Source organism: Cebus imitator, unplaced genomic scaffold, assembly GCF_001604975.1.
Source record: "Cebus imitator isolate Cc_AM_T3 unplaced genomic scaffold, Cebus_imitator-1.0 Scaffold39, whole genome shotgun sequence".
In the NCBI taxonomy this organism is placed as follows: Eukaryota; Metazoa; Chordata; class Mammalia; order Primates; family Cebidae; genus Cebus; species Cebus imitator.
The window spans coordinates 8,043,699-8,065,981 of record NW_016107354.1 but is presented as its reverse complement, the minus strand read 5'-3'; the positions used below and the strand labels follow the sequence as shown (position 1 = coordinate 8,065,981).

The following is a 22,283-nucleotide window of genomic DNA, read 5'->3' as shown; positions in this document are numbered from 1 at the left end:
TAAAAAAAAAAAAAAAAAGTCACCACCTTATTTAATTTAGCTTTTGAGAACACTGGGCGATTAACAAAAAATTACGTACATCCAGGTGCTGGTACGTTTTTCATCATCACATGACAATCAAATTGGGCATGACCAAAAACTAGGAGTGTGTGGACTGGCACACGTTGAGAGTTTAAGACTGACAGGTGGAAGCAAAAGGTGCGTGCTGATACCAAAGTGAGAGCTTGTCTCTTACAGAATCCCAGACTCAGCAGCACATTTCCCAACGGGAAGGGCTTCTCTGTCTGGAAGAGGCCTCCACTTCATTCTCATAAGCCAAATATGATCCTGGCTTTGGGTAAACCTTCAAGTCCCGGCTCTCACTGGATGAGCCGGCTTCCTTTAGGCAAGTAGATTAGGGGTCGCCACTTCCTCGTCTCGGGGTAAGGGCAAACAAGACGGTAGGCTTGGGCGTTGTGACGACGGCGACAGGGACGCTGGGAAAAGGGGTAGAATCCACGCCGTTTTGCGGCCCCGGGCCTGTCAGCTCCTCACCCGCCCACCCACCCGCCCGCATTCTTCGGTCTAAACTTACCAGGTGGAAGCTACAACTCTAGGCAGGAAGTAACTAACTGTGTTGGGTCCAGTCGAGTTCCGCTGAGCTTCTTAAAGCCGCTGCCCGGAAGAGGCTGAAACCCAGTGGCCGCAGCAGTTGCCACCGCCTCTGTTACTGGGGGGTCTCGCCTCCATCGCTGGCTGCGGAGTCTGAGGGCACGTGACCGGAAATACCAAGGCGGGCCCTTGGGCACGTGACTCAAGAGCGCGGCCGCCATGACACCTTCCGCTAGTTCCCTCCCTCCCCCACGGGTTCCCGCCTGTTTCGTTTCCTCTCTCCGGTCTCAAGCGGTGAAGGGTCCTGGGATCCTGACTGACCCAACCATTTGGCCTAGAGCTCCTCCGGTTCCAGTCGGCGCCGTGTCTTCAGCCGGCAACGGCCCTCCGCCTGCAGGCCGTAGACAGCGTAATTTCGACCGCGGCCTGAGGGGGAGGGACGACGCGCAAGGAGGGGCGTGACTCGTCACGTGACAAGGAAGTGCCGTTAGTAGCGTTGTCCCCAGGTCCGCGGCTCTCCTGGATGACGTCAGCAAGGAAGGGGGGAACGGGAGGAGAGTCTGGAGACTGAAGTTCACGTTCCGCTGTTAGTGCATGGTGAGTTCCCTGGTGCTAAGCCGGGAGACAAGATCCACTGAGACCTGCGAGGTACTGGCCTGGATGTGGTGGATCTGGGACCTCCGGGCTGCTAGTCTGTGAGCCTGGCTTTGAAAATTGGTTAGTGGGTCTCCTCTCGAGATCTCAAGATATTAAGGCTACTGCTGTTAAAAAGGTAGTCGTTCCACTAGGCAAGGAGCTTTTTGTGGCCAAGGGTTGTGTTTTGTTCATCCATGTGTCTCCAGCGGTGTGTTCAGTGCCTGGAACATAGTAGGCACTCAGACCGTTGAATGAATGTATGAATGAGTCGGTCGCCATTTGTCTGTCTGGGGCGGAGAGTTGTTTTCTGATCATTTCTTCTTGTGTAGAACTTCCCTTTGTGAAAATGAGGGAATCTGCAACTTCCCATTCTCATTTCTTCTATTTTTGCTCTCTGTCTTATTTCTTTCTCCTCTTCTTTCTTCCACGCACCTACTGGGGCAAAAGAACATATTTGCATTTGATGTGTGGGCAGCAAACACTACTGTTTTACGATAATAGAAAGATGATGAGATTTGGATTCAGGAGACATGTATTCTTATCTCAGCTCTACCATTTATGAGCTCTCACAGAAGTTGTTTCATTTACTTTGGTTAAGCATTTGTCGCCAACTTCTATGTTCTTAGTTTTTGGTAGAGTGACCTCACAGAAGTGACGTTTAAACTCAGCTTTGCAGAAAGTTAGGGTTTTGGTAAATGGGGGAAGATTCCATAAACAGCGTATATTAAACCATGGAGGCACAGCAAATTTATAGAATGAAAGAGAAAAAAAAGAGTTGAGTCCAATGTAGTTGGAGAATAGGAGAGAGGTTAAGATGGGAAATAAGGCTGGAAAAAGAAATAGGGACGAGATAACAGATTTTAAAGAAGTGGAGCTATTGAAGATTTGTACAATTTTAAGTATATACCTTTAAAACTTCATTATGGAAAATTACAAATGTAGACAAAGGTAGGATAGTAAAATGACCCCTCAGGTACACTTAACCCAACTTGAACAATTGTCAGCATTCTGCTGTTCCTGTTTATACCGAGTTTGTACATTTCTAGGTACTTTTTATATCCATCGTTGCATTTGATTAATAGCAGCTTTCAATTTGCTTAGCTACTGGCTAAGAAGATTTTATTTATGTAAACAATTTCTTTGGGTTTTAGTTGACTACTTGCTCTGTTGAATCAGTAGTGTGACATGGCCACTTAAACACAGCTAATACTCTTTTAGGCTGTAGTATAGAAACTTAGTGTCTAGATCTAGGAAGTTAGTGTTTCTACTCTATTCTGGGCTTATCCAACTACTTAAGGAGTATTATGCTGAGTTCGAGGCACCTCATTTTTAGGCAAACAAAAGTGCCTCTGTAGAAGGTTGACTGAAACAGAGACATGGTTGGAAAATGTCATGTCAGGAGTGATGGTGGAACCAGGAATGTTAAATTTTTAGAAGACCTAATAATGCTTTTCAAATACTGAAGGATTGTTTTGGAAAGAGACAGCTTGTTTCCTTCAACTGTAGAAGCTACATACAATTAGGAATAATGGTAGAGCTCTAAGTGATCAGGCTTCTGCACAGTATTAAAAAGAACCTTGTAACAGTAGTGAGCCCTGTGGAGGAGTAGAATTGGCAGCTTCATAACAGTGTGCTTTCTTTCTATTGTTGAAAATGTCCAGGGATCTAGGGCAAAACTAATTTCTGAATTAGGTGGACATGTTCACTGAATTATCTATAAGTCTTTTTCCACCTTGAGAATTCTAGGAAGCAGGGCTCATGTGGGATCTTGAAAGCTGGGTATGTTTGGATAAGAAGACCTGGAAGGGAAGCAGTCATTTCAGGGAGAGTAAACATAAATGTATAAAGTTCTAGTTGGTTTAACACTGTCATCCAGCAGCTTCTCTGAGAATTGGCATTGCTTATGCTGTTTTTATTTATCTCTGTTAAATTCTTTTTTTTTTTTTTTTTAAGTAGAACTTAACTAGGTGTGTCCTCCTCCCCACCATTGTATAATAACTTCCAGGACTTTCTGTTTTCATAGAGATTAAGGCAAAATGACCTATCTACTTCGGAGTTTCTTTGTTTCAAGATCACAAGTAGAAGAGACACTATAATATTATCATTCCTTTCCATCCCTTTTGGATCCTGTACCATGGTTTTATCTTTTTCTTGAATCTTCAGTCCCTTTTGTTCTAGACTCTACTTTTAGCAACTAGCTAAATCTGTTTAAGAATCTCCCCATTGATGAAGTTAAGAGAGGTTTTCTCCTTTTCCACCAGACTTATGAGTAATTGAAATGTTTTATTCTTATTTTCATACCACCCACCCCCTTTCTCAAGTCTTTGTTTTCCAGTCTGGCTACCCACAGTACAGAAATTATGTGACCTCCCAACACCAAATTCTTTAATTCCTTTCTGTTCCCTGCCAAATTAAGTTCAGATTCTTTGGTTTGAAAAATTCAAAGTATTTTGTAACGTTGGCCCAAATTATGATTACAGATTTTTCTTTCATTATTCCATTGCTTGTATCCTGTGTTTCAACCAGACTAAACTTGTGTTCTTCTAGTATATTCTGCATTTTTCTTCTTTATATATTTGCTTATTGCTGCCCTACCTGCTACCCTTTCTGTTTTCCTTGAGATAAAAGCCCAGTCAGCTGCGCCCAGTGGCTCACGCCTATAATCCCTGCACTTTGGGAGGGTGAGGTGTGTGGATCAGGAGGTCAGGAGTTCAAGACCATTCTGGCCAAGATGGTGAAGCCCCATTTCTACTAAAAGTAGGAAAAATTAGTCAGGTGTAGTGGCATGCACCTGTAATCCCAGCTACTTGGGTGGCCGAGGCAGGAGAATCACTTGAACCTGGGAAGTGGAGGTTGTAGTGAGCTGAGATCATACCATTGCACCGCAGCCTGAGTAACAAAATGAGACTCCGTCTTAAAAANAAAAAAAAAAAAAAAAAAAGCCTAGTCAGCATCAGTACCACTTTCTATAGGAAGTTTTCTGCTAGGTTGGAGAGAGGTCTAGTGGCCGATTCCTATTAAGAACTATTAAATTGTTAGCTGATAAATGTACAGTTTGCTGATAAGTTAATAAGTTAAGGCCTTTACAGAAGATTGCATTTTAACGAGAGACTCCTAAAGACAGAAGATTTACTACTCATAGAAATGCAGCAGCAGGGTTGCTGTTTTGCCTCAGAGGACATAGGCCAATTTTCCTAAATCCTACTCTGCCTATTTTGCCTACTCACACTGTTAGATAACACTGGAGGATAGGATTATGGAGGGCCTTGAGAATCCCTATCTGACACTGTGGGAGTTTGAGTCAGGAAATGACACAATGTAAACATACTGTGGTATACAATGTTACCTGTATGTGTTTTCTTTCTAAGCACCTGTATAGTGGGAACTTTCTCATGTTTCCCTATGTTTCCCACATATTTGGTAAACGCATGTTAAATGAATGGTGGGCTTCTTAAATTATATTTTTGTGGATTTTATTCAGGTGAGGAATACTGTACCTATCATTCAACAAGTTTCAGCTTTCTGGCTAAATGACTTTTGTGCCAGTGATACCAGAGTCCTACAGCCATGTTCTCGCAGAGTTTGAGTCTCTGGATCCGTTACTCTCAGCCCTGCGGCTGGACTCCAGTCGTCTAAAGGTGAATTTCTTGATCCTTGTATCAGTTTCATTTTCATGTGCTCTCTGTTAAATGTGCCCCTACCCTCTAGTTCCTTATGTTTTGTGGAATATTGGGTGTTCTTACCTGTCCTAGTCATAATTTTGTGGGGAAAAAAAAGAAGAAAATAAACTTCTTATCTGAGGAATGTGAGCCCCTTTAAATCATCAGGCCCAGGCTGGGAATGGGGCTCATGCCTGTAATCCCAGCACTTTGGGAGGCCAAGGTGGGCAGATTATTTGAAGCCAGTAGTTTAAGACCAGCCTGGCCCACAAGGCAGAACTCCGTCTCTGCTAAAAATACAAAACTTAGCCAGGCAAGGTGGCACATGCCTGTATTCCCAGCTACTTGGGAGGCTGAGGCACAAGAATCACTTGAACCCGGGAGGTGGACTTGCGTGAGTTGAGGTCATGCCACTGCACTTTAGCCTGGGCAAGAGTGAGACCCTGTTTCAAAAAAAAAAAAAAAACAAAAATTATCAGGCCCAGAGAAGCATTGGAGTGAAGCAGCAGTCTCATATTACCCTTGCTTGAACTAAATAATTACCTCTTGAAGCTACTTGCTATTATGTGGGCACTAGGCTAACTGATGCCAACCAGTGATAAAATGCAGTATCCCTTATAGTTCAAAAGTGTATAGCCAATCACTAGTCAGTATTATTTCTGTAAACCAATGAGAATTCCTGACAAACAGCCTCTTTTGAAAACTCGAGTTTCTTGTTTTCCAGAGTATTCCCCAAGGCAACTTCGAAGTGTGTCCTAGGCTGCAGTCCTCAACCTTGGCCCAAATAAACTTGTTGTTAATTTGTCCTCAACCATCTTCTTTTAGCTTGACACTTTATATAGCAGTAACATTTTCATAGCTCTTTTTTGATTTATTTTTGAGCTATCTTTTGAATTCTAATTTACCTCCCCAGAAACTGTGATGCTGACTTGCTTCGTTTTTCCCCATAAGTGTTTTGCTGTCTTCTCTCAGAAAGTAATGTATTTGATTGAGTATAAAGTGGTAGGCCAGGTGTGGTGGCTCACACCTGTAATCCCAGCACCTTGGGAAGCCAAGGCGGACGGATCACGAGGTCAAGAGATTGAGACCATCCAGGCCAACATGGTGAAACCCTGTCTCTACTAAAAAATCCAAAAAAATTAGCTGGGCATGGTGGTGCGCACCTGTAGTTCCAGCTACTCGGGAGGCTGAGGAAGGAGAATTGCCTGAACCTGGGAGGCAGAGGTTGCAGTGAGCCGAGATTGTGCCACTGCACTGCAGCCTGGCGCCTGGTGACAGAATGAGACTCTGTCTCAAAAAAAAAGAAAATGGTATAAATGAGTATATCTCACAAAGACCAAGAGAAAAGGGTCTCTTCACCCTGTGAAGGTTTGCTGAAAATCAACTAATAAAAGTAAGATTTAGTAGGAAAAAAGGCATGTAAAATCTTCTTTTCTTTCTTTTTGTTTTCTTTTGAAACAGGTTCTTTCTATTGCCCAGGCCCGAGTGCAGTGGGAAGATCATAGCTCACTGTAACCTCAAACTCCTGGGTTCAAGCAATCCTCCTACCTCATCCTTCTGAGTAGCTATGACTAAACACAGTTGATACCATGCCAGGCTAATTTTAAAAAAGTTTTTGTAGAGATAGGGTCTTGCTATGTTGCCCAGGCTAGAGTACAATCGTGAGACCATAACTCATGGTAGCATCGAACTCCTGGCCTCAAGCAATCCTGTGCCTTGGTCTCCCCCAAACACTGGGATGACAGGAGTGAGCCACCATGCCCGGCCCTGTGTACCCTTTTTCATAGAGAAGTGGGGATATGGAGAATGTAGACGATTGTTTTGAGTGGCAATAAATCATTAGGGAAATGAATAGATGTAGCAAGGGGGAGGCAGACATGGGAAAATGAGGGATGGAGTTGCACAGGAACAATCTGATTTATGCAGGTAAAATCCCCCAGATAATCTTTTGGAGCTGCCCTCAGGAATATAAATGAAAAGTCTATCTGAGCATGATGAAGACTCCCAGTCTCTTCTCTAATGGTTGATGTTTCTTGGTTATTTGATGAGATCCCTAGGGAAAGGGTTTTGGACAATTGCATTTCTTTTGAAAAGAAGCTTTCTTTCTCTTTTCTTCTTTCTTTTCCTTTCTTTTTCTTTTTCTTTTCTTTTTTTGAAACAGAGTCCATTGCCCAGGCTGGAGTGCAGTGGCACAATCTTGGCTCACTGCAGCCTCCACTTCCTGGGTTCAAATGAGTCTTGTGCCTCAGGCTCCTGAGTAGCTGGGATTACAGGCACCTGCTGCCATGCCCTGCTAATTTTTGTGTTTTTAGTAGAGACGGAGTTTAGCCATGATTTGGCCAGGCACATCTCAAACACCTGGCCTCAAACAATCCTCCTGCTTCCTCCCAAACTACTGGGATTACAAGCGTGAGCCACTGGGCCTGGCCCCTTTTGGAGAGAAGCTTTCTTGGTCAGATAAGGAAATTCCTCTGGAGAGAGTCCCTCTCTGCGCTTGGTGGAGGGGTGATAACAAGACAGGGTTAAAGGGACTTTGATTTTGAGGCAGCTTCTTAGGACTGTCAGCATGTCAAAACTCCATATTTTGGGGTATTGGTTGCTGAGCCCTGCAACCCCATTACATTTTGAATAACATGAACCACTGCAGTTATACTAAGGTCATTCCAAAACAGGAAATCTGATATAACTCATTTTAGGGAGCAAAGCCAAAGTTAGTTAGCTCTGGGCACAATGTCGACCTAAAAGGAAGAAGCCGAGGCAAGTGCCCTGGCTTGGTGGCTCAAGCCTGTAATCCCAGCAACTTAGGAGGTGGAAATGGGAGGATTGCTTGAGCTCAGGAGTTTCAAATCAGCTTGGGCAACATGGCAAAACCCCATCTTTACAAAAAATAGAAAAATTAGGCCGAGATGGGTGGATCACTAGGTCAAAAGATGAAGACCATCCTGGCCAACATGGTGAAATCTCATCTCCACTAAAAATGAAATATTAGCTGGATGTGGTGGTGCATGCCTATAGTCCCAGCTACTCAGAGGCTGAGGCAGGAGAATCGCTTGAACCCAGGAGGTGGAGGTTGCAGTGAGCCAAGATCGCACCACTGCACTCCAGCCTGGCAACTGAGCGAGACTCTTATCTCAAAAAGCAAAAAACAAAAAAAAAAAACAACAAAAAATTAGCTGGATATGGTGGTGGGGGACTGTGGTCCCAGCTACTGAGAAGGTGAATTGGGAGGATTGCTTGAGCCAGGAAGATTGAGGCTGTATTGAGCTGTGATCGCTCCACACATTCCAGCCTGGGTGACGGTGAGACCCAATCTCAAAAGGAGTAAAAAAGACTGAAAAGCAAAACTGAGGCAAAGGCAAAAATAATATAAATAGTTTATTAGGGCCAAGCTTGAGGATTACAACCTGGCAACATAGATACAAGTTGGTTTGAATAATACACTTGGATTAGCAGCAAGTGGATTTTTTTTTTCTTTTTTGAGATGAGTCTTTCTCTGTTGCTCAGGGTGGAGTTCAGTGACACCATCTCAGCTCTCTGCAAACTCTGCCTCCCGGGTTCAAGCGATTCTTGTGCCTCAGCCACTGAAGAGGCTGGGATTACAGATGTCTACCACCATACCTGGCCAATTTTTACGTTTTAGTAGAGATGGGGTTTTGCCATGTTGGCCAAGCTGGTCTCAAATACCTGGCCTTGAGTAATCCATCTGTCTTGACCTCCCGAAGTGCTGGGTGGATTATTTTTTGAGATGCGGGGGAGTGGGAGGGTCTTACTATGTTGCTCAAGCTGGAGTGCAGTGGCTGGCTATTCACAGGTTTCATAGCTGAGCCATAGCACACTGCAGTGCACTGCAGCTTTGAACTGGCATCAGGCAGTCTTCCTGCCCCAGCCCCTCAAAGTAGCTGGGACTACAGGCATGTACCACACTAGATGGCCCAGCTAATTTTTGTATTTTTTTTTTTTTTTTTTTTGTACTGGCTGGTTGCAAACTCCTGGGCTCGAGCAGTCCTTCCACCTTGGCCTCCCAAAGTGCTGGGATTATAGGCGTGAGCCACTGTGCCTGGTTGGCATTTTTAAAAATAAAATTTTTTAAATTAGGGATGGGATCTTACTCTATTTGCCCAGGCTGGTCTCAAACTTCTGGCCTCCCAAAGTGTTGGGATTAGGCGTGAGCCACCTTGTCCGGCCCAAGTGGATTTTTAAAGGAAAAGAAGAGGCAGATTCTGAGTTGTTTACCAACAATTTATATCAAAATAACAAAAACTATTGGTTGGCTATACATCTTTGTGCATCTCTGTGACATCTTTGAGTCACAGATTTCAGTGACATGAAGATAACAGGTGAGGAAGCTAGTCAAGGACAAAACTTTAAACAGTTGCCCCCAGGCCTGGGTGCAGAGAGTAGGGTCATGACTGATAGCTCATATTCATTTCTCTCTCGGCCTGCATATTTCACATAGCTCAGACTGCCCTGAGCGATTTTTCTTTTCTCAATAACTATGTGTTTTGATTGTCCTTGGAATTCAAAGAACTATGTGCTTCCTTCAAACTCTTGAGTTATTTTGATTAAACTCAGGAATGACATGGTAAGAACCAAAGTTTCATAACTAGTACCAAAATAATTTCATTTTCATACTTTTGCTACTGCCCTAAAGTACTAGCATGTGAGGAAAGGGAAAATAGGAAGTGATAGGCAAAGTAATATGAGTAGCAATTTTGAGGCTTGATATCAGCTAGACATTTTTTCAGCTGCAAGTTACAGTATGGTATAACATACTAGTAGGAGCTTAAGTGGTAAAGATGTTTATAATCTCATAGGAGATTAGTGGTCTGGGTTTAGTGTAGTGGCCCATTGATATAAGTGGCTCCCATTTTTCCTGTTCTACCATACGTATATATGTTAGCTTTTAGTTGCATTTGTAATATGTGTCTCCTCTCCAGTCTTGCTGTTCTCATTAACATGTCAAGGAAGTGGGGGCAAAGGGCAAAGACTTTCCATAGGCTCTGCCTTTTATCTGGGAAGGTAAAGCTTCCCTTCCTGAGAAGCCCTCAGCAGCCTTGGTCTTACTAGCTAGAATTGAGTTACATAACAAACCCTTTTAGGTTTTCCAACTTCTGTAGTAAAAAGCAACAAAATTGAAGAGGATTGGGAATGTCTCTTAACTGACTAATAACTTCTGCCACAGGGTATTGGGTGCAGCATGGCCACTGCTTTCTCTGATAGAGTCTCACCTACCTTAAGACTTGTGAATGTTTTGTGGTGTTTGTGCAGACTGGAAATGATTTAAATGGATGAATGATTAATGTGGTTGCTTTATCTTCTCGTAACTTCCTTGGTCTTCCATTGTTGTAGTCATCATTGGAATGACCTAGCCAAATTACACAAAATATGAACAGTCTAACAGCCAGCTTTTGCCAAGGGAAAATTACTCATACAATGGAGCCTTTTCAGCCTTTTGAGATTCATTTAGAAGTTTAAAAACAAAATGTTCTTTCATCAGTATTTTTTACTATTCTAGAATTAGAGAATAAGTGTCATGTTGTATCCATTTGGGTATAGGGTAAAGTGAGGGAACGAGCCTGATGCATAAATCTTCAGTGTTTATTTCCAGTGGATAGTCTATTTGGTTAAGTAGCTGTGCTTATCTCACACTTCTCTTCACATTTTTAGTGCACAAGCATAGCCGTGTCACGGAAATGGTTGGCTTTGGGCAGTTCCGGAGGAGGACTCCATCTCATTCAGAAAGAAGGCTGGAAGCACAGGCTTTTTCTTTCACACAGGGTAAGATGAAGGGCAGCTCTGTTATATACCATTTGGAGTCTTTCATACATGCAAATTTCTCCAATATAAATAATCATTTGGAATAAAAGAATGTAAAACTTGGCTGGGCAGGGTGGCTAATGCCTATAATCCCAGCACTTTAGGAGGCCAAGGTGGGTGGATTACCTAAGGTCAGGAGTTCAAGACCAGCCTGGCCAACATGGTGAAACCCCATCTTTATTAAAAATACAAAATTTAGCTGGGCTTGGTGGCGGGCACCTGCAATCCCAGCTACTTGGAAGGCTGAGGCAGGGGAATTGCTTGAATCCAGGAAGTGGAGGTTGCAGTGAGCTGAGATTGCACCATTGTACCCCAGCCAAGGTAATAGATTGAGACAATGGTCAAAAAAAATTGAAACTTGAGATTTAAAAATGTGTTTTATTTTGTGCCCTAGGAAGGTGCAATTTCTCAAATCGCCTGTTGTTTACATGATGATGATTATGTTGCTGTAGCTACCAGGTAAGAATCTGTTTTAAAACTATCTGTCCTTTTTCAAATGCATTTTTAATATGTGTTTGTTAGGGTGACAAACCATCTTGGTTTGCCTAGGATTGTCCCAGTTTTAACACTGAAACTCCTGTTCCTTAGGAAACCTTTCAGTACGTAGCAAACCAGAATGAACAGTTGGTCATCCTAGTGTTTGTAGAGGATGCTAATTTGAAGTTACAACATTTCAAAGACCTTAAAAGAGAAAGGGAACAGAGATAATTTAGATCATTTAACTTCTCCTATTAAACTGGTTTGGTGACTAAAGCAAGGAAATTAGTACCTTGACTTTTTATAATACTTCCTCTTTTCTGAAGAACAAGAGTTGCGTATGTATTTAATATAGTTGATACTGCGATGCAATTAAGTTGTACCTTTTTCACTATTACCAAAAATTTGCCTCTGTGACTCAACTCTTGCAGTCAAGGTCTTGTAATTGTTTGGGAATTAAATCAAGAGCGTCGTGGGAAACCAGAACAAATTTATGTGTCTTCAGAACACAAAGGCCGAAAAGTCACAGCACTCTGTTGGGATACAGCTATCCTTAGAGTTTTTGTAGGTGATCATGCTGGGAAGGTTTCTGCCATCAAACTCAATACTTCTAAACAAGCAAAGGTGAGAAGCAATCCTGTTCTTTGTGTATGTAGTGAGATACAAGGTGTTGTCTTATAAAACTTCCAATTAAAGAATGTGATTTTATCTACTGTATTTCTTGGGAGACTAATCCAGAGTCCAGAGTTGGAGATTTTTGAGGAGACCTGTTGTATATATAGTACATATGGTGGCCTGTTTTAGCTCAATACTGTTGCAGAATGGCTTTTGTGAGCTAACTTCAGTACTTTGCATGTTATCTATTGCATTTCTTCCTGATTCACCTGCATGGCTCATTTCAGCAAAGCATTCTTTAGTATAAGGCTATTAAAAAAGAAAAGATATCTATTTATTATTGGTGTGAATAAAACGGCAAACATAGAAATGACACCAATTGCCCAGGCTCCTGATCTTCTCTGCTTCTTATGTAGAAGAAACTCTTAGGTCTAGGAATATTTTTTTTATCAGGATGGCTATAACTTATTTTGAATGGAATCTTGAAGGCACCTTCTGACTTTGCCCTGCTGTGCAGGTCCTCAGGCTTCCTGTTGCAGTTATTGCTGAGTAGAAGGGTTGAGACTCAGGTTACCCTAACAGAATGCTCCAGTCTGTCATTAAGACAGAGCAGACCAGCTTCTCATTGTCCCACTCCTCCAAGGCCATTACATCACAAGTAGAGGGATTTTTGTCTCTCATTGGCTTATTTCTGTTTAGGATTCTGGCAGAAAAGAAGGGATCTAACTACTATTGGCTAAATTACTTTTATTTTATATTTTATTTATTTTGAGACAGGGTCTTGCTTTGTCACTCAGGCTGAAGTACAGTGGTGAGATCATGGCTCACTGCAGCCTTGATCACCCAGGCTCAAATCCTCCCACCTCAAAACTCTTGAGTAGCTGGGACCACTGGCATGCACCACCATGCCTGGCTAATTTGTAAAAATTTTTTGTAGATAGGGTTTTGCCATGTTTCCCAGAGTGGTCTGGAACTCCTGGGCTCAAGCAGTCTACTCACTTTGCCCTCCCAAAGTGCTGGGATTACAGGCATGAGCCACTGCCCCTGGCTATTGGCTAAATTATTTTAATGAACATAACAAAACATTTTTCTAATTTTGCCATCATGACCTATCAAAGTTAGCAATTGATTCTTAATATCTTTTGGATCTAAAATATAATTGAAACCCTATAGGTAGTAGACTTATTTTATCTTTTTCTCAAAGGGAGAAGTACTATCTACAGGCGAAAAATTCTTTCACATACTCCAAAACTTTATTTATTTAGAGACAGGTTTTTCCTCTGTTGCCCAGGCTGAAATGTAGTAGCGCAATCTTAGCTCACTGCAGCTTTCAGCTCCTAAGCTCAAGCAATCCTTCTGCCTCAGCCTCCCAAGTAGTTGGGATTATAGGTGTGTGCTACCATGCCTGACTAACATGTTCTAAAGCTTGCTTCATCTTTTTCATTCTCACCTCTAAGATTAGATAATCACAAACAGAGCCTTAAGAATTTTCTTCTGCAGTTAGGTACCAACTTAAGTGAGTGAAACTTTGATATTCTTACAAGCAAATTAAATTTTAGCCTATTTGAAAATTTTATTTTGTTATTCAAGTTATTTTCATTTATAAGGTAAAGAGAAAGAGATTACATGTGTATGTTATGATTAAATAAACTTTATTTTGTTTCTCACATTGCTTTTAGGCAGCTGCTGCTTTTGTGATGTTTCCTGTTCAGACAATAACAACAGTTGACTCCTGTGTTGTACAGTTAGATTATTTGGATGGAAGGCTACTTATATCTTCACTTACTCGATCCTTCTTGTGTGACACTGAAAGGTATATTGACCAACAGTTGCTCATCAGAAGTGCAGAATTTTAGAACTGGAAGGAACTTAGAAGTTGTCTACCCCAAGCCCCATCAATCAGTTACACAGATTTTTTTTCCTTTTTTTTTTTTTTTTTTTGATACGGTCTCACTCTGTTACCCAGGCTGGAGTGTAGTGGTGTGATCATGGCTAACTGCAGCCTCGACCTCCCCGGCTCAAGTGATCCTCCTACCTCAGCCTCCCAAGTAGCTGTGTCTACAGGCACATGCCACCATGCTCTGCTAATTTTTTGTATTTTATTTAGAGACTGGGTTTTGTCATGTTACCCAGGCTGGTCTTGAACTCCTGGGCTCAAGCGATCTCCCTGCCTCAGCCTCCCAAAGTGCTGGGATTACAGGCATGAACCGCTGCCCTTGGCTACACGGATGTTAAGGAACCAGTTGTATGCAAGCTGATGTTAGAGAGCAGAGAGGTGGTAGAGGAGTCTAAGACAGTCCAGTAGGTGACTAAGACAAGTATTCCTTGAGCCTGCTGCTGTGAGGCATATTCTAAGCACCATGAGATAAGGCCAAAGGCCTGTTTTTATAGGGGGAAGCAGGAAGGCTTCTTTGAGTTTTGTGGTTTTAAAAATTTGTTTTGTTTTAATAGAATTTTACTAAAGGGTAAAATCAGATGAATAATTAAGAGCTTTATGAAGATAAGTGTTTCATCAGAATCTCAAGGGTAGAGCCAGAGATCCAGTGAATGGCAAAGGAGTGCATTAGAGGTAGCCGTGAAATACCAGAGCAGAATAGCAAACAGCTGAAAGTGAATATTATGCATCACTGTGCCAAAATTCTCAGCCATTCTCGCTGCAAGGAAATTTTCACTGGCTATTTCTTTTTTTCATGGGATCTCGCAGCTGTTGTATTTCTCAGGACCATCTCCCCTTAAAATTTTGTTTTAGAGAGATTTGAGCCTACACAAAATAAGAGAGAATTGTATAATCAACCCCCATGTACCTATTTTGTAACTGAAGTTAGATGGCAGTATCATAGAACCTGCTGTAAAAATAACATGTTTATATGTGCCTACTTTCTGTTAGCTAGAATTCAGTTTTTGGGGACATAGTATAATAAAATATATACTTATGTTAAAAAATCTTTTTGTTTCAACCTATTATCCCTCCCAAAAACCAATATATATATATTTTTAAAGCCGGGACTCCTAACAACTAGCCAAAGAGATAGATATGAATTTCCTTCATGTAAATTTAATGTTAAGGATTAACTAAGGTAGCATATGTGAAAATTCTCAACTTTGTGCCTGTGACATATTGTTTGTTTGAAAAATAATAAAAAATAAGATTAATGAGTATACAAATGATAATGAATTGATTGCATTTTTCACTCAGCAAACATTTATTATATTCCTCTAGATCCTTAGCACTATATTAGGTACCATAGGGGATATAAAATAAGCAAGAAATATATTTTATTTCCCAAATAAGTAATATAAATGATAAAACAAATACTTCTTGTACTGCTCTGTATACATTTCAAAGCACTCTTACACCTATGTTCTTAAAGCAAATGTTATATTTTATTCATGAAGCAAATAAGTACAGAAATATTTATTGAATTTTCTGAGGTTATCTAGTAAATTCATGCTAGAAAGCATACTAGATCACTCTTCAATAGAAGAGATTGAGTTAAGGGAACTCTACAGTGTATTGAGTGCATTTTGTAGGCCTGACACTGTGCTGTACACTGGAAATTCAAAGGGGAATAAGAAGTGTCCTTTGTCCTGAAAAGTCATGAACAACTGTTCAGATAGACATAATTGCCATATATCATGTCATAAGTGCTATGAAGGCAAAGCATGGGAAGCATGTAATTCCATATATGGGAATCAAAGAAAGTTTATGAGGAGGAATGATGAAGCTAAATCATGAAGAGTAAGTAACAGGAGTTTTTAGGAAGAGACATCTCCCTCATTCTTATCACCTTCCATGTTCCCAGGCAGTGTACTAAGCTCTATTATATATCTAACTCATGTAATCCTAAGGGAACAGAATGCCCCACAGTGCAGAGTTTCAGAAGGACCTGGGTTTTTGAGGAAAGAGTAAGTTTATTGGGTGTTTGTTGTTAGGAAGTGACTTGGAGACAGGGTTGGAGAAGTAGATTAGTAGCTTCCATAAAGTATCCAAAGAACATTTTACAAAGTGACTTTAGAAGCAATTGTAGGATTCAAGAATGTACAAAATAGTTTGGTAGCACTCACCTTTTCGATTTGAAAGGGACTTTCACATTAATTCTGAGCCTCTTATTCTGTGGGTAATAAACTGAGTACTAATATGAAATGATTTGCTTCCTATCACAGAAATAGCTAATGGCAAATCAGAACCAGAACTCTATTTTGATCTTTCCTTTCTATTGTTTTTTTCAGTATATTGGTAATATGAATGAAGGAGAAGGCACTGTGAGTGGAGTTACTATGTCCATGCTGATTTGTAGTGCCACTGTTTTTGACATTTTTTTTTTTTGTAAGTAAATGTACTTTTCTCTTTTTTTCTGTATATTAGAGAAAAGTTTTGGAAAATCGGAAACAAGGAAAGAGATGGGGAATATGGAGCTTGCTTCTTTCCTGGAAGATGTTCTGGGGGCCAGCAACCTCTCATATTTTGTGCTCGCCCAGGCTCTAGGATGTGGGAAGTGAACTTTGATGGAGAAGTTTTAAGTACACATCAGTTCAAGAAACTTCTCTCATTGCCACCTCTCCCTGTGATTACTCTAAGGTAATGATTTGTATTGCTGGTTGACAATGTTTGAAGAGCTTATATGTAGAGGTTGGGTGAAAATCTCTGACATTCTATATGTATTAAAGATTTTATTACACCTTTTCAGAGTGAAGTTGGTTATTTATTAAAAGATTCAGAAAAACCAAAGAAGTCTTTGATCAGTTACCTTTCCTATGAGTAGAGTGAGTTGAATAAGGCAGATACAAGTAGGCTCTTGAATTTGTTTTGTAGGCAAAAATTTCCGTATATTGGGAAAAGTATAATTTTATGTTGTGATAAATTCATTAACAAATGTGTTTACTTTCTAGATCAGAACCTCAGTATGATCATACAGTTGGAGCCTCTCAATCTCTGTCTTTCCCTAAACTCTTACATCTTAGGTAAGTTTCTCCTTTCCTTTGATTTAGGGGGGGAGGGGAAGAATACTTAGCTTTTTATCTTTGTTTCTTGTTCAGAGGTAGTTTTTTAAGGTTATTTTTGCACTAAATTATTTTTAGAAAGTTAGGAAATAATTATGTTACATGTATTTAAAATGAATGGAAAGATCCTAGAAATACACTTCTCTTTCCAAGCCAATTGGAGAGTTTATAATTGCCAGGAAACTTCTAACAATTAGAGCTAAGATAGCTCTACTAACCTCCTTATAACCTCCTCTATCTGGTGGCTTGCTATAATGAAAGCAAGTCCCAGATCAAAATGTGCCACACAGTTGCATGTTTTTTAGCAAGCCGGCACAAAAATAGTTGTAGAACTGGTTCTTATACGCTTGGTGAAATTTCAGCTCTCTATCCTGTAGGTACTCTGACAAATACTTGCACGAAAGATCTACGGCAGGCAGTTTCAGCCATATTCTAACGTCAGAGTTCAGCTGCCTTCTAGCTGGATTAGGTGCAAAGTCCAGCACAAAGTGCTGCCCTGAAAGTTGTCAACTGCTGGGCCCACAATTCTTACACCTTGTTCTTCAGGAGGAAGAGTGCCAGTGTATGATTTCTACCCAATATATGGGTCTTGAATTCTATTTATTTCATTAATAAAAAATTATTTCTGATATCCCTTAGGCTAGTTAGTAACATCTCTGATGCAGATTCAGCAGGTGTTGTATGAGGTTGTTATATGTTACACTGGAGTGTGAACACCTGAGTCAGTTCTTTCAATTATTAAAAATAATTAAAATGTTAACTAATTGCCCCTAAGGGCAAGGATACAAACTGGTTTATGTATTTGTCATACTTCCTACACTAAAGTATTTAAAAGTGAATTATAAGGCCGGGTGTGGTGGCTCATGCCTATATTCCAGCACTTTGGGAGGCTGCGGCAGGCAGATCATCTGAAGTCAGGAGTTCGAGACTAGCCTGTCAACATGGAGAAACCCCGTCTCTACTAAAAATATAAAAATTAGTCAGGCGTGGTGGTATGCTTCTGTAATCCCAGCTACTATGGAGGCTGCGGCAGGAGAATTGCTTGAAGCTGGAAGGTGGAGGTTGCAGTAAGCTAAGATTGTACCACTGCACTCTAGCCTGGGACACAAAGCAAGACTCTATTTAAAAAAAAAAAAAAAAAAAGTGAATTATAGACATTATAACACTTTAGTAACCCCATAATTCATCATGAAAATTACTAGAGAAAGACATTTATTTGCCCATAATTAGATAAAGCATATTAAAAACTTCTCCTCCTTTAGCATTCTTCCTTTATGGGACTTGTCACAGTTTATAATTACATATTAATATACATGTCTTATTCTAAACAGTAAGTTCTATGAGGGCTTTATTTCTGTTTTGCCCACTATTGTTTTCTCAATGCCTGGCACATGATAGATGCTTAATAAATATTTGTTGATTATGATGTGATGTGCGGGGTGTGGGGAAGTCCCTTACCCAAGAGTATTTTTTTTTTATTTTTTTTTTAAGAGGTGGAGTCTCACTCTGTTGCCCAGGCTGGAGTACAGTGGTGCGACAGTACTCACAACAACCTCCGCCTCCTGGGTTCTAGCAATTCTCCTGCCTCAGCCTCCTGAGTGGCTGGTACTACAGGTGCATGCTGCCATGCCTGGCTAATTTTTTGCGTTTTAGTAGAGACGGGATTTCACTGTGTTGCTCGAACTCCTGAGCTCAGGCAATCCACCCGCCTTGGCCTCCCAAAGTACACAAGGGTATGTTTTCTCGTAATTGGGCCACAATATGCTTAGCTCTCTAGATAGAGTTATTTTTTTTTGACTGTAGCTATTTAAAGCTCCTGTTACAGTCCCTACCATTGTAGACAAAGCCTTTGATGATCTGGCTCTGCCTATGCCTCAGCTTAAGCAACAATTAATGCCACTTTGAAACCTCTACTGATTCCTCCAAGAGGCTTACATTAGACACCTGTTCCTGTGAATGTACTATTGTCAAACCATATTCATTCCTTTATCATTGTCACTCTCTTGTTGTAGTATGAATATATATCCCAGCATCAGATTGTTAACTCCTTTTCTATGGGCAGTGCTAGACACTTAGAAGGCTCTCAAATAATAGTGAATTCAACAAACAGTTTCTTTGAAAAACAAGAAGAGGAGGGCTTCTTTTTGTTCCTGTTTTTATTTTTATTTTTTCATTTGTACACTGTGCCCTATGAGACTTGTATTGTTGCAACCCATAAATCCCGTCTTTATGTACCTTGTTTCCTTCTTTCCGTACGTTGGCATCACTTTCCTTTCTCAGACTTCTAAAACAATGCTGTTAGGCTTGTGTCCCCATTTATTATCAGTGAAGGGATAAGGGTATGAAACATGTATAAATTACAAGTATCAGCTTTTATCTAAGTTCCAGTTCTCAGTCCCCCATCTAATCTAGGTTGCTACTCCTAAGGAATTTTCCAAGCTGAATGTCAAGTTCAGTATCAAAATTATGATCCTGTATCTCTTTACTCAGGGATCCTCTGGCTCCTTTTTTTCCCTCTCCTCTGACTCTTGATGTCAGCCTTCTCAATTTTACTTTGGATTCAGATTCTGACCATTTCTTCTATTTTATGACAAAGATTACTTTCCTGTAGGAATAGTGTCTGGTCTTTCTTATTGACAAAATGTTTAATACTTAAATGAAGACCCAGTTCCTGTTAAAAATCAGTTAGTTTCATAGCCACGTGGAACCATTTTTAGTACTCCTGGAAACATAAAGGAAAAAAAAATAGGGTCCCTGTGCTTAAAATTATAATTTATTGGAGAGAGGTGATTTACTTCTCCAAAAAGTTTAACAACAGTAACAAGTGAGAGTTGTGACAGTGCAGTATATGATGAAGTGCCATATGAGCAGAGTGTAAGAAGTAGGTTGAGTACAAGAAATGGGGTGAGTGCTGTGGGCTGTAGGGGAGGATTTCAGAGGGAAGTAGAACTTCTGATTCTTGAAAGGTGGCTAGATTAAGAAAACTGTAAGTTGGAGAATGTACTGACCAGCATTAAGAAGTGGAGATTACCAGTGGTATATAAAACATAGTAGCAGCCTTGAGAGAGTAAATGAAATATATGAGATATATTTATATGATAAGTGAGTATAGAAAAAGATAAGTAGAGAGAGTACCAGAGGAGTGGAGAGAAAGAGAACCAACAAAATGAAGTGTCCAAGAGTCCTGGGAGGTGAGGTTCAAAAAGAGAATAGTTAGCAGGATTGGCTGCTGCTTGGGGTTAAGAAAATGGGAAGTGGTGAAAGGTTATTGGGTTTGGCAGTTTGGGAATCTGTGACTTTTTGAGAATCCAGTTAAGTGGAATAGTTAGGATTCCAGATAATAGTGGGTAGGTTAGTGAAGGTAAGTAGGGGAGGAAATGGATTCTGTGTTATATAGGAAAAAAGTCCAGGTTTTGGTTCTAGACTATCCTTGGTATAAATTCTGACTCTTCTACATTTCATGCTCAGTGGCCTTTGACATATTTTTTCTCTCTGAGCCTTTTTAATCTTTTTAATTTTTAGTTTTTTATCTTTTAATAAAATAAGAATAGTTTATTTACCTCAATTGGCTTCTACAAAGTTAGGTAATATAGACAGAGCCTTTAATAAAGCTCCTGGCACATTGTTGACCAGAAGTTCTCAGCCTTTTGTTGCCCACACACAAGTAATGACTTCAAAATATTACTGTTCCTGGAAGTGGCTCACTGGAGTAGTGATTGGCGGTAAGATGTTAGTCTTTGTTTTAAATGTGCCCCTATCGTGTCAAGTATGGAAAGTTCAGCTGCTTTAACAAACATTAGGTAAAGGTCCCTAAGCTCTTCTTTTTCTGGATACCAGCCTTTTCTTTTTTTCTTATTTTTTTGAGACTGAGTCGCATTCTGTCACCCAGGCTGGAGTGCAGTGGCACAATATTGGCTCACTGCAGCCGCCTCTGCCTCACGGTTTGAAGTGATTCCCCTGCCTCAGCCTCCTGAGTAGCTGGGATTACAGGTGTGCACCACCATGCCTGGCTAATTTTTGTATTTTTAGTAGAAAGAGTTTCACCATGTTGGCCAGGCTGGTCCTGAACTCCTGACCTGAAGTGGTCCACCCACCTCAGCCTTCTTAAATATTGGGACTACAGGCATGAGACACCACGTCTGGCTGAGCCTTTTCTTTTTCTGGAAAATATCTAGTATATGTGTCTGAATTTTTCCAATTTGGCATCATAGTACACTATTTGTTAGTGGGCTGTTGTTACAAACACAAAGGAGTTGTTAGGACTTGACTAGCTGGATCACTCTTGTGTTTTCTTTGTACAGTCTGATTTTACTTTAATGGCTAATATGAGGATCTGAATTCAGGGAATTATAAACTTTTATATCCTAGCCCACTCGAATTCTCTTGACTTTTTCTCTTGTAGTGAGCATTGTGTGCTGACTTGGACAGAAAGAGGAATTTATATTTTCATTCCTCAGAATGTTCAAGTACTTCTTTGGAGTGAAGTCAAAGGTAATTATATTTTTCTTTATGTAATTTTTAATCTCATTCTTATGAAAATTTGATTATTGTAGAAGGATTCTCTTGTAATTTAAGGAGTTGAAAAATAGGATGGGGTAACTTTTTTTTTTTTTTTTTTTGAGACAGAGCCTTGCTTTTTTACCAAGGCTGGCTGGAATACACTGGTGCGATCTTGCCTCATGGCAACCTCTGCCTCCCGAGTTTAAGTAATTCTCCTGCTTCAGCCTTCTGAGTAGCTGGGATTATAGACGTGTACCACTACGCCTGGTTAATTTTTGTTATTTTTAGTAGAGGTGGAGTTTCACTATGTTAGGCAGGCTGCTCTCAAACTCCTGACCTCAGGTGATCGGCCTGCTTTGACCTCCCAAAGTTCTGGGATTATTGGTGTGAGCCACCGCGCCTGGCCACATTTCTTTTAAAGGTTGATCATAGATGCTTCCCATTGTAAGGTACTTTCCAAGCATGCATTAGTGAATTTGTATTCAGCTATTTTTTCTTGAGTAATTTTATTTATTTTTTAATTAACACATAGTAATTTTACATATTTATAGGGTACATAGTGATGTTTCGATACATACAGTGGATAGGGTACCCTGATCAGATCAGGGTAGTTAGCATATCTATCATCTTAAACATTTATTAGCTCTTTGTGTTAGGAACGTTCATTATCCTTCCAGCTCTTTGAAAATATGCATTGTTATTAACTATAGTCATTCTACAATGCTATGGGACAGTAGAACTTATTCCTCCTATCTGGCTGTAATTTTGTATCCTTTAACAAGTCTTTCCCTGTCTACCCCTTCCTCTTCACCTTCCCAGAACCTGGTCACCTCTGTTCTACTTTTTTACTTCTGTGAAATCACATTTTTCTAGCTTCTGCATATGAATGAGAACATGTACTCTTTAACTTTTTTTTCCTGGCTTATTTCACTTAACATAATGTCCTCCAGTTTTCGTAGGTAATTTTAAATGCAATTTTCTTTTTTT

The 22,283-nt window shown here is 40.4% G+C and overlaps 2 protein-coding genes across 7 annotated transcripts in view; one reads left to right on the top strand and one right to left on the bottom strand.

Moving 5' to 3' along the window:
- GTF2H1 (general transcription factor IIH subunit 1) overlaps positions 1–713 on the bottom strand; it is a 50,658-nt gene extending 49,945 nt beyond the window's left edge. For both annotated transcript variants that reach the window (XM_017525857.2, XM_017525860.2), the window contains exon 1: positions 575–713. The gene's annotated coding sequence lies outside the window, so the exon portion shown is untranslated. The remainder of the gene's footprint in view (positions 1–574) is intronic.
- A 334-nt stretch (positions 714–1,047) lies between these two features.
- The window catches only part of HPS5 (HPS5 biogenesis of lysosomal organelles complex 2 subunit 2), a 43,157-nt gene continuing 21,921 nt past the window's right edge, over positions 1,048–22,283 (top strand). The window contains exons 1-9 of one of the 5 annotated variants that reach the window (XM_017525852.2): positions 1,048–1,188; positions 4,709–4,865; positions 10,554–10,664; positions 11,098–11,162; positions 11,612–11,804; positions 13,475–13,608; positions 16,162–16,374; positions 16,686–16,757; positions 21,199–21,287. In XM_017525852.2, coding sequence (XP_017381341.1) covers positions 4,758–4,865; positions 10,554–10,664; positions 11,098–11,162; positions 11,612–11,804; positions 13,475–13,608; positions 16,162–16,374; positions 16,686–16,757; positions 21,199–21,287 — 985 coding nt within the window. In that variant the 5' untranslated portion in view covers positions 1,048–1,188; positions 4,709–4,757. Of the gene's footprint in view, positions 1,364–4,708; positions 4,866–9,248; positions 9,469–10,553; positions 10,665–11,097; positions 11,163–11,611; positions 11,805–13,474; positions 13,609–16,161; positions 16,375–16,685; positions 16,758–21,198; positions 21,288–22,283 lie in introns of those variants that run through there. The other 4 variants (XM_017525851.2, XM_017525853.2, XM_017525855.2 and 1 more) reach the window with 4 other exon arrangements.